Below are 15679 nucleotides of genomic sequence, written 5' to 3' on the forward strand. Positions count from 1 at the left end.
CATAGTAATAAATATACTGCACTTACTGTTATTACTGTATGCTTAATCTTTGATTATCCTATATTTTTGAATGTATTGACATCAATGCATTTTGTCCACCAATTGGTGCACTTGCCCTTGCAAATTAAAAGTTATTGGAGAAAACCTGGTATTTAGGAGGTGGCTCTGAGCCCACAGAAAATCAATGGAAGTCTTTTGTTTGCCTCCAGTGTTCTTCAGTTCAGGTTTTTAATTAACAACAACAAAAAAAAGTAAAGAAAACCTGTTTTTCCTACACTGTTTCAGGTTATTATAATCCTATATTGTTATTTTTAGAAGAACCAAGTACCATCTAGATATTATATTTTCTAATGCAGGATGGAGAAATTGGGAAGATTTGTGTAAGGGTTTTTCTCATCCATTTGGAAGCTCACTTTAACAAAGTATCCATTCAGGGGTAATACTTTTAGAATAGAGATCATACAACCTTTTAAGTTCAGTTAACAGTGGAGTTGTGATACAGTTCTAAAATTTTGGGAATGCTGTCAGTTAAAACTTTTATATAGATGCTAGTGTTCAGTCATTTTCAGTCACCTGAAAAGGAGTTGAAAGTAATACCTAAGTATAAGCAACTAGATTAGAATATATATTATTGTTAATCCTCCATTTACCCTTTGATCTAATAGGTTAAGGACATTTTGTGCTCATTCACTTTGATTGATAATAGTTCTGAAGACACATTTCAGAACAGGGATTTAAAATATATATAACAGCTGCTTTTTAAATAGAAAGTCTAATTATGCCTATGATTACATTCACTTTTGATTAGTATGCATACAAATCTCTACTCTCCTTGTGTATTCAAGCTGAGATATGGATCACTGGAGCTAAAATTCAAGTACAAAAGAACAGCTCGAGAGGATGTATGGTTAGACCAATGGAAAAAAAATCTGGGTTTAATTTCTGTCTCTAAAATGCTTATTTTTTCTTTTAGCTACACACGGACTTGGATCCTGGCAGCAGCAAAATCAAGTATATCCTATCAGGAGATGGAGCTGGAACAATCTTTGTGATCAATGACAAGACTGGAGACATTCATGCAATGAAAAGGCTTGACCGTGAGGAAAAAGCTGAGTACACTCTAACTGCTCAAGCAGTCGATAGGGACACAAATAAACCTCTGGAGCCTCCTTCAGAATTCATTATTAAGGTTCAAGACATCAATGACAACGCCCCCGAGTTTGTTGATGGTCCATATCATGCCACAGTTCCAGAAATGTCTGTTGTAGGTATGTATGTCTAAACATACAACAAACTTTTCATTACTTATCCTTTAAAATAGGCCAGTATGCCACTGAGTTGTTGATGAATAATAAGATATTTATTATGTTGTTAGTGCTAATTTGCATATTTTCAAATCTCTTCTTGGGCAAGGCTTTCATCTGTAGCACAATAGTAGAGTCCCTTAGTAGTAAGAAAATGACTAACAGATATACTAATGTGTCTTTCTTTGTCCAACAACACTTTAATGGGCTAAATTTATATTCCCCTTATGATGCTGTAGTTAGAGAATTGTTATTCAGAAGGATTTATCAAGATTTGTTCCAACATGACACTCTAATCCTATTGATATTTTGTTGATGTTTAATTATCTGTGTATTTTCATACACAGATGTAGCACTTTGCAGTATGTTGATACATACTTATTTATTTTCCTCTAACTGCAACTGTAATAAGGAAGAACCATTGAAATGAAAGATGCTGTGTCTAGGAATTGATGGTTATACTCTAGAGTGGACTTAACCAATTACCCATGTGATTTGCAGGGAAGATGGAAGGTGAAAAGAGAGAAAACTACGGTGAAAGATGATAAAAAGGGAAATTAAGTGTCTGACAGGGGAAGAAAGAAAGACAGTGTTAGGAAATAGTCTTTTTAATAAATTTTACTTATACTTATTCATTTTGTTGGATCATCGTGAGTCCATTTCCTGATGGACTAATACATTGGTTTCATTTTTGCAGTTAGTTCCTTGTTCTGTATTTGCAAATGTGCAGGTATGTACCTATACTGGTACATATTTATGTACACAGCCCCTCATCCCCTACAGATACGTATCTATTTAGTGCAGATCTTTAGCTATCACTAAAGTAGAAGGGAAGTAAACCCATCAAACCAATAGAATCAATTTCTCATAAACATTCAGTATAAGCAAAAACATCAAAATCTGGCCATAAAATGTAGAATAAATTCTGGTGTTTTCTAGTATTAAGTTGAACATGTGTTTTTCAGCAATTTGTCTACATCTGTCAAAGCAAGATAATTGGAGCAGTGCCAAGCCACTTAGCTTACTTGGCAACAAAGCAGCACCCTATCAAAAAGTTTCAAAAATGCTCTTATTGTAGCTAAGAAGAGGAGGAATATGAGGAGCAGAACCATTCTCTTACTGATATTCAGTGCCAGGTCCCTTTCAGATGTAAACATGGTGTGTCGACTAGACCGTGATAGTTGAGGTTGCATTTTTTTTTAATCAACTCTTCTCCTCCAGATTTTTGTATCTTGGTTGCATTGAATTCTTGTGCTGAAACTGATATGTGAATTTACAAGCCTGCATGTCGGTTCTTTTACCAAAATACAGGTTTAATACATTAAGTTGCTTTTAATTATACAGCAGCACGAACATAATGTGGACCTGGTTTTAGATGATATTTTTGCCAAGCTCTAGGCAAGAAAATGGCTTAATTAAGTTAGAAAGAAGGAGGGAGTAGGAAAAGAAAGGAGGGAAATCCTTGAACCACTTGTGAAATGATGCAGTTCTTTACTTTTACGTATTCCTATGCTGCCTGGAAAAATTTGGTCCAAAATCAGTTTATTTTAACACCACAAAAATGGGTAGAAATATGTCATACGTTACTTCAGAGGCCTTCTATTTAGTACCTTTATTACCAAAACTGTACAAGTTTTGTACCTCTGTGTCTTATGATCCCTAATCCTTGCATGTTTTTTATATGGTATTCTTGGAGGCTTAGGTTTTCAAGTTATTTCTCTGAAGAAGTGCAAGCATATACTACTGTTCTTTCCTTGCAAAACAAAACCTAATTCTGAGCTACCACCCCAAAAGTCATAGCATGTATCCCATTGCATTACCTGTGTAATGAATGACCGTAAAATCAGTGCAGCATGTACAATCAAGTCTCCCTCTTAATCTCTGATGGAACAAAAATTCAAGGCTGACAAGCTGACGATGCGAATGTTACCTCTTTACCCACTTTGCTCTTACTATTTTCTTCTGCCTTCCTTCTTTAACCCACTGGTAGCAACATCAAGAACTGTGCTAAATGATGAATTGTGAATGATTTCAACTTTTTTTAGGTTTCATTAGTCCTCTTAAAATTACTTTAACTCCTCTTTAAGGTTTATAAGGAAGCCTTTCCTCCTTTCAGAGTTCAAGGAATTTCCTTGCCACACTATATGTATGCCACTTCCATTATCCACTTACTTAATTCCCCCTAAAGAGATCTCCACCTACTGCTAATTTCAGCCTTGACATTTCTGCAACACAGTCATTAATAGGCAGTGTTCTTATTCAGGATAACACAAAGTTCTGCTAAACCTCATCTTTCCTCAAAATGCTGTAACAATTCTGAATGCTCTGAAACAGAAGGGGAACTTGTATGCTATATATATAATACTTATGTAATGAGGATGCAGTACAAGGCATTTTATTTTTGGACCTCTCTGGAAAGCAGCACATAAAATACAGATGAACGCATTAACCTTTCAGAATCCTGTAACATAACTGTTGAGGTTCTTGCACAATGCAGTTTTTCTAATAGATGATACATTCTACATAATATAGCACATACTGGTCTTACATTTCTTGCTGCAGGAGATGTATTATATAAATATGTGGGTGATACTTTTGCATCACTGTCTAGAACATGAATGATACACCATGGGGATGTGAAAACCGCAGTGTACATGCAAACCTTCTGTGTGCAGCATGTATGTATGTGGGCATAAGGAGATTATCACACACATACATGGCCATAAGCCAACTTGTTTGATTTTTATGTTATATATCAGTGATATCTGGAAAATCCTACTTCCCTAGTAAGATAATAGAGAAGGATTTAAAGGGCTTTCCTCCCACTGCTTGGTGCAAAGACGATTAGCATTACAGTGTGTTATCTCTGGTAGGAATGCTGTTCACTTTTCAGCTGTCTTCACAGAACACACACCCACGCACGTACTGAGTGGTGTGTATAGTTACTGTGTTCAGAGTTATTTTGAAATAATGTATTTTTCTCTTTGAGGAGAGAAGACCACATTGCAGAAAAAGTTTTGAGGCTTAACTTGAATTTTCCCTTATTTCATCTCCATTTTTCCTTTCTTCTTTTTTTATAGTAATTTCTATATAACGTACATTAGTAAGCCTTGTCCCGCAACTCCAAAATGATGAATTTGGTTGTGAAAGCTGATGATGCATATGAGGAATGTCCTCTTTGCAGAAATGGAACATTTTAATCTTTTAATTCTGATCCTAATTTTCTTAAGGAATCAAAGATCAAAACATGGAATTTCTGGAATCACTTAATTGTAGTGGTACTGCATTTCACAAATGGAAAATAATTTGTCTGTAAAAGCTTGGTTTTAGATGTAAAGGAACATGCTGGCAATGAAACTCAGTTAAAAACCTTCTTAGGAAGAGATTCAGCTAAGCTTCTAGGAAAAAGAACCCAGTGACTCATTTCTTTTAAATTTTTTCAATGAATTCTGTATATATGCCTGTAATGATGATAGCATAACATATGGATGAATGAGTAATTTTGAAAAATAAGATCCACTAGGGTAAATGGAACTGGTCCTGAAGCTTGTTTTTTAAAAATAGCTGAGTGTGTTCAGTTTCTGTGTTGCCTTCTCAGCTACTCACAGGTTCATGAATTCCCTGGAAGCAGGCTGTAGAGGTGGCAATGCAAGCAAAAGTGGGTATCATCTCCCAACAGTATATATTCAGGATTTTTTTTTTCAGGAGAGGAATGAGGAGCTGGATTTCTTCATTCTGTTCTCAGTGCAGCCCAGAGTGTTTAGACAGCTAGCGTCATGTTGAAAGACAGAGGAAGACAGAAGTAGAGTGACAAACATGATGAAATAAAAAAGGGCACAGATGGAAAAAGAACAAAAGCAGTAGGGGAAGAGAATTCTCTCATAGTTGGCCTGGATTCAGATAAGCAGCCAAACTTTATATCAATTTTCAGAAGTAATCTCCAGATATTAAAATTTCCCTGTTGCCTAGTCATAACCACTGTTTCCCCCCAGGAAAATACGTGGAGTGGAATTCGATCTGCCATTGCTCTAGAAGTGCTTTGCCTTTAGTATCTTATAATATTAACAAAGTGAAAAAGCTCAGAATAATGCTTTGGTTTTTAAACACTTCCATGAAAACTATTTATGGGGGAAAAGGTCTACATTGGAAAAGGTTTAGGCTTTCAGTTGAGTCAGAATATCAGTTTTCAATTTTGGCACAAAAAGCATCTACAAAAGCAATGTCTTCCTTTGGAGCAAAATTTGCCCTTGGTTGCACCACTGTAAATAAGAAGTCATTCAGTCATTTGCTTTTTCCACAACAACATAACAGCCTTATAAATACAGCCACGTATATTGAAGCACACCATACACAGTGCAGTTTTTCTTTCCAGTGCTCGCAAAGATACTAATTCTCCTCCATTGACAAATTGTTTGCAAAAGGACAAAATCTGCTGGATATGAAATCAACATGCAATGTCTGATATAAATAATGATAAAATAAGTTGATAAATTGGAAAGTTGTAATAAAAAGCTGAGATGAAGCGTTATCAAAATCCACCACACTCATGCTCTTTTTCTTCTTTATATTCATTGATTTTTAAGGCACTGTGCATGACTGTTAAATCAATGATAGTTTGTCACAAAATTGTAGAGTAAAAGGAGTATGTTACTGGGGTCAAATACAAATTAGCCCAAAGGGTAAATGCAAAGGGAGTGCAAAAGCTAAGGAAAGAAGTAGCAGATGTTGTAAAATATGGCAACAATGTAACAGCTGTTAGAAAATGTATATCATAATGTTGTCTTGTTCCTCTACTTGTTCATCTTGTGCATAATCAACTTCATGAACTGTGGTGCCGAAGAGCGTTCTACATGAGGAATTTATTTAGGGAGCTCGTGTGTGTTTAAATCTTTTCTGTACGTTCTGTGTGACTGAGAGAAGGTTCCAAAAGCAAAGTCGTAAGTAACCTTCAGTAATTGATTAGGATATATTCACTACCAAGACAGTGTTGTCCCTAATTTGACTTGTTATTGAGGCTTGGGAGAATATGTTGCTAAGTTTGTTTTTATTTTTGCCCTTTCCATTTCTCATGAGATCTGATTGAATATGTCATTAGCTTTTTATTGTTTTTAAATGATCATTATGAGCTTGAGGACCACAGATGTAGTTATGCTATTGTTCTTTAGAGATTTATAATCTGACCCTTTAGTTTTACCAACCATGATTTCTTAGACAACCTTTTTTCTGTCTGTTAATGGTCATGAATTTGTCACAATTTTTTTTTCTGCACTTACATATTTCCTTGTCTTGAAAGGTACATCGTGCAAACGACACGTAGTGAACGTAAGGCCATTTGGATCAGAATTGAAGTCATAGTTCTTTCTGGAGTCCCATATAGAGGAATACTTCTTTGTATGGTGGTCCTGATTCATAGGATGAGGAAAGAAAGAAAGACAGAGCTGTATGTTGATCATACGACGCCAAAGCAGAGAGAATTTTGACAGTCTTAGTTGCATGCTTCTCTAGTCCTATATAATTTCCAAGAATCTGTCCCATAATCATTTTTTCAGGCGATTCTTGTCTCCAGATAGTCACAAACAGTTTGTTCCCAGTATTCTGATTCTGAAATTCTGTTTTTGTGGTTGCTTGCATTTGTACCTATCAATCACATGGTAGTATTTCTGTGCCATGACTATATGAAAATCAGTCTTTGACTCAGGTTTCTGATATGTTCCCTTTTGGCTGTAAATTTAAGGCCACTCTTAAGAAAGCTTTTTCACAATTTCCCCAAATTTCAAATTATGAAAAAAAAAAAAAAAAGGTTTAAAATGGTGGGGGTTTTTTTATTATTTTGTATTCTTGAAGACATGCCATTTCATTTTTCCAGCAGCTGTGCTTGTGATACGTGCCATTTTCTGGCCAGTGGATAATACCTAGCTGGAAACCAGACAGATGGGCTGAAGTAGACCAGTAGAGATTTCTGCCAGACGGAGGCTCTGTGAAATGCCCCAGCACTACAGACTGGAACGTAGTCTCTGTTTTCCAGTTGTGGGAAATGTAGACAAGCTCTAATCATGAGAGACATTGTTCTAGGTCAGAAAATTAAATTCACTGTGGTAATACATACTCATAGGAACTTACATTAGTATAATTTGTATCATTCTATTAACACAAAAGATGTAGGCTTAGAAGGCTGGGGACCAGTGCTCTTCAAACTCTGTTAATTGACATGGGTCTGTGTTAGATGTCTTTTTGAGGGACACATTTGACATTTGGGAAAGTGAGATTCAGATCCAATTCAGAATACATTTTTTTCTGGCACTGGTCATTTCCCCCTCCCGCCCCCCAAATTGGTACCTCTGTGTTTGTTTAGTTGCCGAATCTGCAGCTCTTACTGTTTCTTCATGAATACAGACAAGCAGTTGCCTGGGGAGCTGATGTCAATACGGCTTTCTCGTGAATCAGCCTATAGGGTACTGACGGGCATCTGATCCAACTGTACCCTCTCCCTGGGGCCCAAATGCTCTCTGCAGCCGTATGCTTGCTCCACAGAGGCCTGCGGGGGCAATATTTCAGAGTCTACTCTCACAATCTGGATTACAGTTGCTGGCATTATTGGCTTCCCTCTACCAAACAAAGCAAGCAGATCATCAAAGCTGCAAGATTATACCAACTGTCTTCTGTTTTCATAACAGAGAGTTATAAATGAAAGATTTTCTTCTGTACAGGGCTACTTTATTACTCGCTTATATTTTTATAATATCTACCTGAGCATAACCTGAAACTTCCTTTGAAGTCAACAAGCATTACGGTATTTTTTTTCTCTGCTTGGAAATATATTGTACAGTGATCATCCAATTTTACTGTCTTTGCCTGGGGACCTCACAGAATGAATGCTGATGAAATAGTCAATTGATTAGAGACAAGCAGTCTTTCAAAGAGTCCTGAACAAAAGAACAGCTATTTCCCACATCTCTCACAAATATCAATTAATATTCCATAGTGAAGGTGATATCTAAAGGGAGAATTAAAAAAAACATGGAAAGAAAACATAACTCTTTAAGGCAAACATAAAATCTGTTTTACCCTTCTACTGTTGCCTGTGATGTTCCAGACTGTATTCTAATCCTAACAAACAGTCACCCAGGGGAATTTATAAAGGAATACCTGCAGGCTCTCTAATGGCACCATTTTATAAGTTGTAGCAAGAAAGAACTGCCAACCTTAAAACTGAAAAGACAGTGCCCTTCTTATTACATTCGCATGAACTAAATCCAAGCAGTAGGTAATATTGGCAAGGACGATTGCTGAAGAGCTACCTGTATCACTAGATCTACATATATATTTTCTGTGTTGAACATTTTTTGTTTCCAAGAGATCGTATTAAAAAGGAAGTATCAGAGTTCTGAAACAATTAGTTTATGCACAAAAAATTATAAAATATGCAGCTTATTATGTTTCACAGCCACACTTCCTATGGTCCTCATTATACAGTTGTAACATGCCAAAGGCTGCCAGCTTGCTCCATTGTCTGTGTGCTGCACAGAAGGCAGCTTTCTCCTGTGCATAGCAAGCACCTTGCAAAGTTCTGCAGTAATACATTCGCATACAATGTATTTTTTCCATTTGCCACACATGACAAAAAGTCCTTAGAATGACACGTGAACAATTTAAAAACAGTGTTGTGTTACACGTTGTAGGATATTCAATGGTTCAAAGACTTTGACTCATACACACGTTGCATGATATTAACATTTTTGAAACATTTCATTTGTTTTCTAAACCATCTACTCTAAAAATTGTATTAGGATATTTGTAACATTTGGAAGAAGCAACTCAGATTCCTCTCCTACTTATATGGAGCTACACCTGAGGTTTGTATCCCAGAGGTATGTGCATGAAAAGTGTAAGGTTTCCTGACGGAAACTATTTCTTGCATTTTCCTGCATGGTAGTTCATACTTTATCTTAGTGGTAATTTCCTACTGTTGACTAAACTGCTGCTGTTTGATTCTTTGAGACCCCTTCCAAAAATCAGATTTTTCAGATGTTAAAGCTTTTTTTTTTTTTTTAAAGACTTACCAGTTCTTTGGGGCAGCATCTGTTATTTTCTGTGGGCCTGTAGAATCAGAGGGTTCTCAAATCTCTGTTTTTTGGTGCATTTCAGTGATATGAAATATTACTACTATACTATACTACTACTATATAAAACAAATAAACAAAACAAAAGCAAGTAATGCTTTATTACTCAAATTTTTTAGATTTGTTTTGAAATGAGTGAATATGAAATATATCAATTCCAGAGTGATTCTTTCAGAAAGTGTAAATGAATGTAAGTGAAAACAGAACTCCTGCAAGGTTTGCACTCGTCTGGTATGTTGGTGTGCCAGGCGACTTGTTTGAAGTTCGTGGCAGGTTGGTATTATAGGCTGTATGGCCGATTTTGAGTACATACGCATAAGAGGGTAGTCATATGGACCATCTTCTTCCACTGAATAGAGCAGAAGCCTAGTGCAACTAGTTATCTTGTTTAGCCAGCTGAGCCTAAAACTGAATCGTGTGAATAACCTCTTTTTCTCCTTCCTCACCTTAATCATCATAAACAAGATCATGACAGCATCACAGTATTTTACTACTTAAAGTCAGATAAATTACAGCTGGGAAAGACAAATTACCCTATTAGTTAATCTTCCTGTCTTTCTAGGGTTTTCCCTTAGAATACATTATCTAGCATCCTGTGCAATGGAGTGAGCTCTTCAGTGAGGAGGATTCTGTTATTTCCCTTGGGGAGCTATTCCTCGTTGTATGATTTCTCATTGTAAGGAAGCTTTTGTTGTTGTTTTTAAACTGCTTGCAGAAGATTAATTGAAGCCTTATGTCTATCAATGTGTTTATGTCATCCTCATCACCCACATATCTGTGTCATATATGTGAAGTACACAAATTTTCCTTCTTGTTTCTTCCTCTCTAGGAGTGGCTGTATACAGGACTCTACTATAGGTATAGTAGAATATATCCTTGCTGCTTCTGTCTCTAGCAAGTCAAGCACAGGTTGCTCATCTTCCCTTTTGCGAACTATTCTGACGCATATGTCTATCCCTCACCACCACTTATGGTGTCATCTTTTGCTTCCCCTAAGCTTCTGTCGCTGTAAGGTGTCCAGTGGACAGTTAAAAAGCAAATACCTTTCTGTTTTCTCACATGCTCTCCTTTAAGTGTGGGAAGGTCTTCCAAGAAATCCACACAAGGCCTCAGTCATCTGTTCTGGAAGCAATTTCAAAGCAATCCTTAGAACTCTTCTTTTCTGTGGTACCTACAATACCACTTGACAACAACTAGGCCAGGCTGTGGCACCACTCTGTGCTGACAGCGTTGCTTCCCGTGGTGGTTAACCCCCTCTCTTCATTTCCTTGGCTTTCTTCAGGTGTCTGTCTGCATTTGTCTGTTTTCTGTTACTTGGCTTGTAGACTCTTTGCGGAGAAGATTTTCATGTGTCGTGAGATCTAATCCATGTATTGGGCTTTTAGAGCTTTGGAAATATAGTAACTATTAATAATAAGAAGAATATATTCAAGTGGAAGGTAGGAGTGAAATAAGATATAATCTGCGAAACACCGAAACAATCATACAACATACACATGTATGTGAGTTTTTGCACAGTCTGTTTCAAGTACTTGTGCATCTGAATACACAAATATATATCTACATATGCAGCAAACTATATGCAGCAATTTAAAATACCAGTCTTAATAGTCTACCTGTATTTTAAAGGTTTTTGCAGTTATTGTGTTCTGAAGTGTGTCACACAGATTTCTATTCCGTATACCTACTGTGTATTTGGCTACTGAAATCTCTGATAGTTTTTGTGTTTAGAGATGGTCTTATGTAGAATAATATAGGACAATGAAGCTTAAAACTATGTTTTTACCTTTTAAAATTTCAGCAACAATGAAAAACAAATAAGAATATGTTTCTTCAGCTTTGAGGCCGTGATAATTTACATGTCAAGAAGTTATACAGGTTTTTATGAGATTATTGCAGTTTTATTCAATAAAAAATAGTTACCATGACAACAACTGTCATGCTACCTGTGAGATTATAGCAAAGAAGGACAGTGAAAAAAAGGCTTCATTTTGGAAAGAATGCTTATCTGACCTACTGAATACAAACAATACTTTGCTTTGACCGCTGCACAGCTACTATCAGCCAAACTCAAAATCTAGCTGGAGATTTTGAAGCATGGTGATCCTCTTAGAAAAACAAAACAGTTGGTAAATAATGGTAGGTCTTTTTAATGCAAATGCACCCTTAATACCCTGTCAGATTGGTAATCAGATGTCCTAAATGAAATGGAGATTTCAGTCTGTCAAGATCTGGGAGGAGTGAGGGAGAAAGAATGGGTGAGACTGAAAAAGGGCACCAGAAGAGCAAAGAAAACAGAAGTCTCGGGGGAAATGAGGAAACATAGTCCCACTAGGTTGCATTATGGTCACATTTTTTATTTTTACCAGCCATTACAATCTTTCAGAAAAATGGTTGCTTCATTGAATATGGATTCATGTAAATTGCAGGCACTGACTATGTGTTACGTCCCCTAGAACATGCAGGGTTTATTTTTTTTCAGTCCACGCGTTTCACTGCCACACCAAAAAATCTTTGCTTTCCTACTCCCTGTGGCAGCATATGCATTTTTCTTTCTGACTAATGTGCAGAATGTGTACTCTGACTTGCACATAAAAACACAGCCAAAACAACAGAAAAACACTAGCTGAGCACACACATCTTATTTTTATGAAGGCTTTTAATCTTAGCGTGCCAGCAAACACAGGCTTTCTTACCTAGCCATATAAAAATACTTTTACTGTTAATTGTGTCTCTGATTGTTAGGCTGTTGCAAAGAGAAACTATGAAACCTGACACTAACAGAGTAAAACAATCAGCAATGGTTAATAGCTAAATCACATTAGAAGTGTTCATTAATTAAAATCTGTTGAATCTCTTTGCAGTCCATATTTAATCACAGGGTCATTAGCATTGCAGAAATGTACCTCAGAAAAAATGCAGAAAGTTTTTAAATGAACTTAAAATTCGCCTCATCTATCTAAAAATGGTTTTGTATTACATATGGCAATATTAGGTACATAAAGAAAAAATGAAACGGTGATTATGTTGTTGGGACAGATTATATAAAACTGCTATATTATTGTAATTAGGACAACAGTGACTTGGACTATAATGGTGGCTTTCTTGTAGAAATGGCACCATTTCAAATTTATAGTCTCTAGCTAAATGAGTTTGTTGTAGCATTGACAAAGAAACAAACACATGCCAAATGCAGTCAAAATTAAACACAAACAGAAACCTTGGCTGTTTATTTGCTGGATAGAACCCAGAACAGTATTTTTCAAAGAGCATATACTTAATAAGTGCTCCTTCCTGGATTCAAACTGCTTTTTCAATGCAAAGTTTTTATCTTTAAAACTTTAAGCACATTATGCATGTAAAAATATTTATATACATATAGTTTGTAACCGTAGCATCTGTGGTGGAGTAAAATCCTGCTAAAATATTGATAATCCAAAGCTCTAATCCAAAGCATGGAGAGTTCTGCTGCATTAGGGAGACTGCCTAAATAATAGCCACTGTGGCTGTGAGTTTCTTTTATCTGGAGGGCTTTTCACAGTCAGGAATTTGTCAGTTCTTCAAGGCTTTTGTTCATGCTTAGCTGAAAAAAAATCAAAGATTTGGGTCCATCACTTCTGGGGGTGGTGGGATAGGTTGTTAGGTTCTTCTGGACCCTTGGTTAGCACCTTGCACTGGGATCAGAGCAGCACTGAGATAGCAACGTCTTCTGCAGCTGCAGAGAGGAACAAGTTTGCTCCTTTAGTTCCATATTGTTGCCAGTATGAACATGTTAATGTGGCATATTTCACATCTACAGAAGACTGAACATGAGTTACAGTGTAAAACAAAAAACTCAAATGACAGGTGATAAAATTCAAAGTATGTAGAAACTTAACTATATAATTTCAATAGTAGAAATAATTTCTTTAAACTCTGTTTCATGATTATTTACCCCTATTATAAACAATTTTCATCAATAAGGTTGCTGGGAGTACGTTACTAAATCTGAGAGACCTTCTCAGAACTATATATGATGGTCTGAAATGAGTGTAGACTGGCAGTGCGAGAAATTGGTTCTGGGAGCTGGGAGAGTATCTTATCCTTCCCTCCTCTTCATTAGTTTTATTAGGTGAGATTATAGTTACACTACAAGTGATCTCTCAGGAAAAGAAAAAGAAGGGTATGCCATTTCTTGCCTCCTTGCCGTCTACAAACGGTGACTGGGAATACTGAAAAACTTCCACTCCCCTGAGTGAGGTGTTATCCATGCCCTCAGACACTCCAAAATCCTGCCGGCTCCATATCCTCCTTGATTCTGGAAGTGGCAAGGTATGAAAGCCTGAGATGGAAGCTATGTAGTGAGATGCAAATTATCTCTAAATATGCAAATATTCCTCCAAATAATTTGCATGTACTGTAATGCACAAAGCTGCCTAAAGCCATGGCAGCAGTGTGCCTCCCCTACACTCCCATATGGAGAAAGAATAAAAGACATTGCAATGCAAGGAAAGGACAAAGGGATCTCCTCCCCCTTCAGTTTACTGTCCCTGTCCTGAACAAGGTGTAATTTGGATTCAGCAGCACAAAGTGTGAGAAGGAAGAGGAGGCTATTTTTATTGGCACACCTAGACAGGAGGAGTATTTTGGTGGGTGCTGTAATTCTTTTCCTTTCTAAACATCTCTGCTCATGAGAAACATAATTCAGCCCTTAACCTCTCCTACTCTTGCTTTCTCTCCCTCTATAGATATTGTCTTTACTGTTAGCCTAATTAATGTAATCATTATATTTTAAAATGTCAGTAGTCTCTGCGGCAAGGTTAACCTACTGAATTTTATTTGATTTTGCTTATTACATAAACAGAATGTGCTGTGTTGCCCCAGAAGTAAAATGGGCAATTTTTTCAATTTTTTCTTTTTCTTCGGATAGACTGTGGAATGTATAACTCTGGCTAGACCACGGACCCCTCAGTGGCAGAGACTCATTTCAGAGACAATAGATGTTGCCCTGACTCTGTCACTCTGCCCACATCAAACCATTATTATGGCTGGAAGCCAAGGGAAGAAAAAAAGAATCCTTTTTATTATTGCTTTTCTATGCAATTGCTGTAACTTGGCAAGGTTCTTTCAAATGTGACTTTGCAAATCTTAAATGCAACATATTATATTGTATTATTAACCTTGTATTTCATATCCCTTTGATATGAATCCTTTGCAAATGCTTGAAGTCTACACAGATCTATCAGGTAGCTTTAAATGCATTCTACAAAGAAATATTAAATAATACAGCTACTAAAAAGTTCTTTCTTTACCCAGAAATTTGGTCTGCTGGCATATATCATCTTGAAGGAAAATGTTTTGTTTCATAAAAGTAATATTTTAAGTTATTACTGCTGATTTTTCCTCGTATTAAAGTCATAAACCTCACTAATTTTGTTAGAATTTCCATAAAATTATTTTTGGTTTCCAATTATTTATAAATAACAATTGTGTAAATTTCTAGTAAGAGTTTAAATATTAATTATATATATTCTTTTTATTTAGGCACCTTTGTTACTAAAGTAACAGCTACAGATGCAGATGATCCAGTTTATGGAAATAGTGCTAAGCTGGTTTATAGCATTCTGGAAGGACAGCCTTACTTTTCCATTGAGCCACATACAGGTAGGTGACCCTGAATTACAAATCTCTGGGTTATATTTACACAAGTGACTGCACCTCTTACATATTTCATATCGTATCTTCAACAGGGAGCATAAATAGGTATCTTTCAGCATAACTGAGTTATAATGCACGTCTCATTTGTATCCCATCAGAAGCTGATCATGAAAAGACAAAGAAAAATCTGTATTACCAATAATGCAAGTGATGGTGACACTAGTATTACAGAAATTGCTGAAGCAAAACTGAAGGTAGTGGAAGTGCTGTGTGATTTACAACTGATTAGGGATTGAAAGAATTGGCTGGATGAATTTAATGAACATAATACAGTTTTCAATATGAGACTAGTATATCCAGTTAAAGAATGTACAGCTTAGCTTGGAAATTTTAGTGAATATATTGTGTGTTTTCATTAAAAATGGTTTTTCTTTCTTGATTGAAAAGATTTAGGGAAAGAAAGAAACTGATACAGAGTGGTAGTAGGAAGTTTTATTAGCATGCATTGAAGATGTCTTTATTTCTCTCTGGCTTTAAAGCCTTGAGTGAATCATCTGAAAGAAGTGCCAATAAATCCATTCCCTCTTTGTTTGTTATACGTATGTTGTAATTGCAGCA

The 15679-nt window shown here is 36.3% G+C and overlaps 1 protein-coding gene across 1 annotated transcript in view; it reads left to right on the plus strand.

The window, feature by feature from the left end:
- CDH8 (cadherin 8) overlaps nt 1-15679 on the plus strand; it is a 152076-nt gene that overhangs the window by 54261 nt on the left and 82136 nt on the right. The window contains exons 4-5 of the mRNA XM_064519721.1: nt 974-1268; nt 14948-15067. Of these exons, the coding sequence (XP_064375791.1) occupies nt 974-1268; nt 14948-15067 (415 nt within the window). The remainder of the gene's footprint in view (nt 1-973; nt 1269-14947; nt 15068-15679) is intronic.

Source organism: Dromaius novaehollandiae, chromosome 13, assembly GCF_036370855.1.
Source record: "Dromaius novaehollandiae isolate bDroNov1 chromosome 13, bDroNov1.hap1, whole genome shotgun sequence".
Taxonomy (NCBI): domain Eukaryota; kingdom Metazoa; phylum Chordata; class Aves; order Casuariiformes; family Dromaiidae; genus Dromaius; species Dromaius novaehollandiae.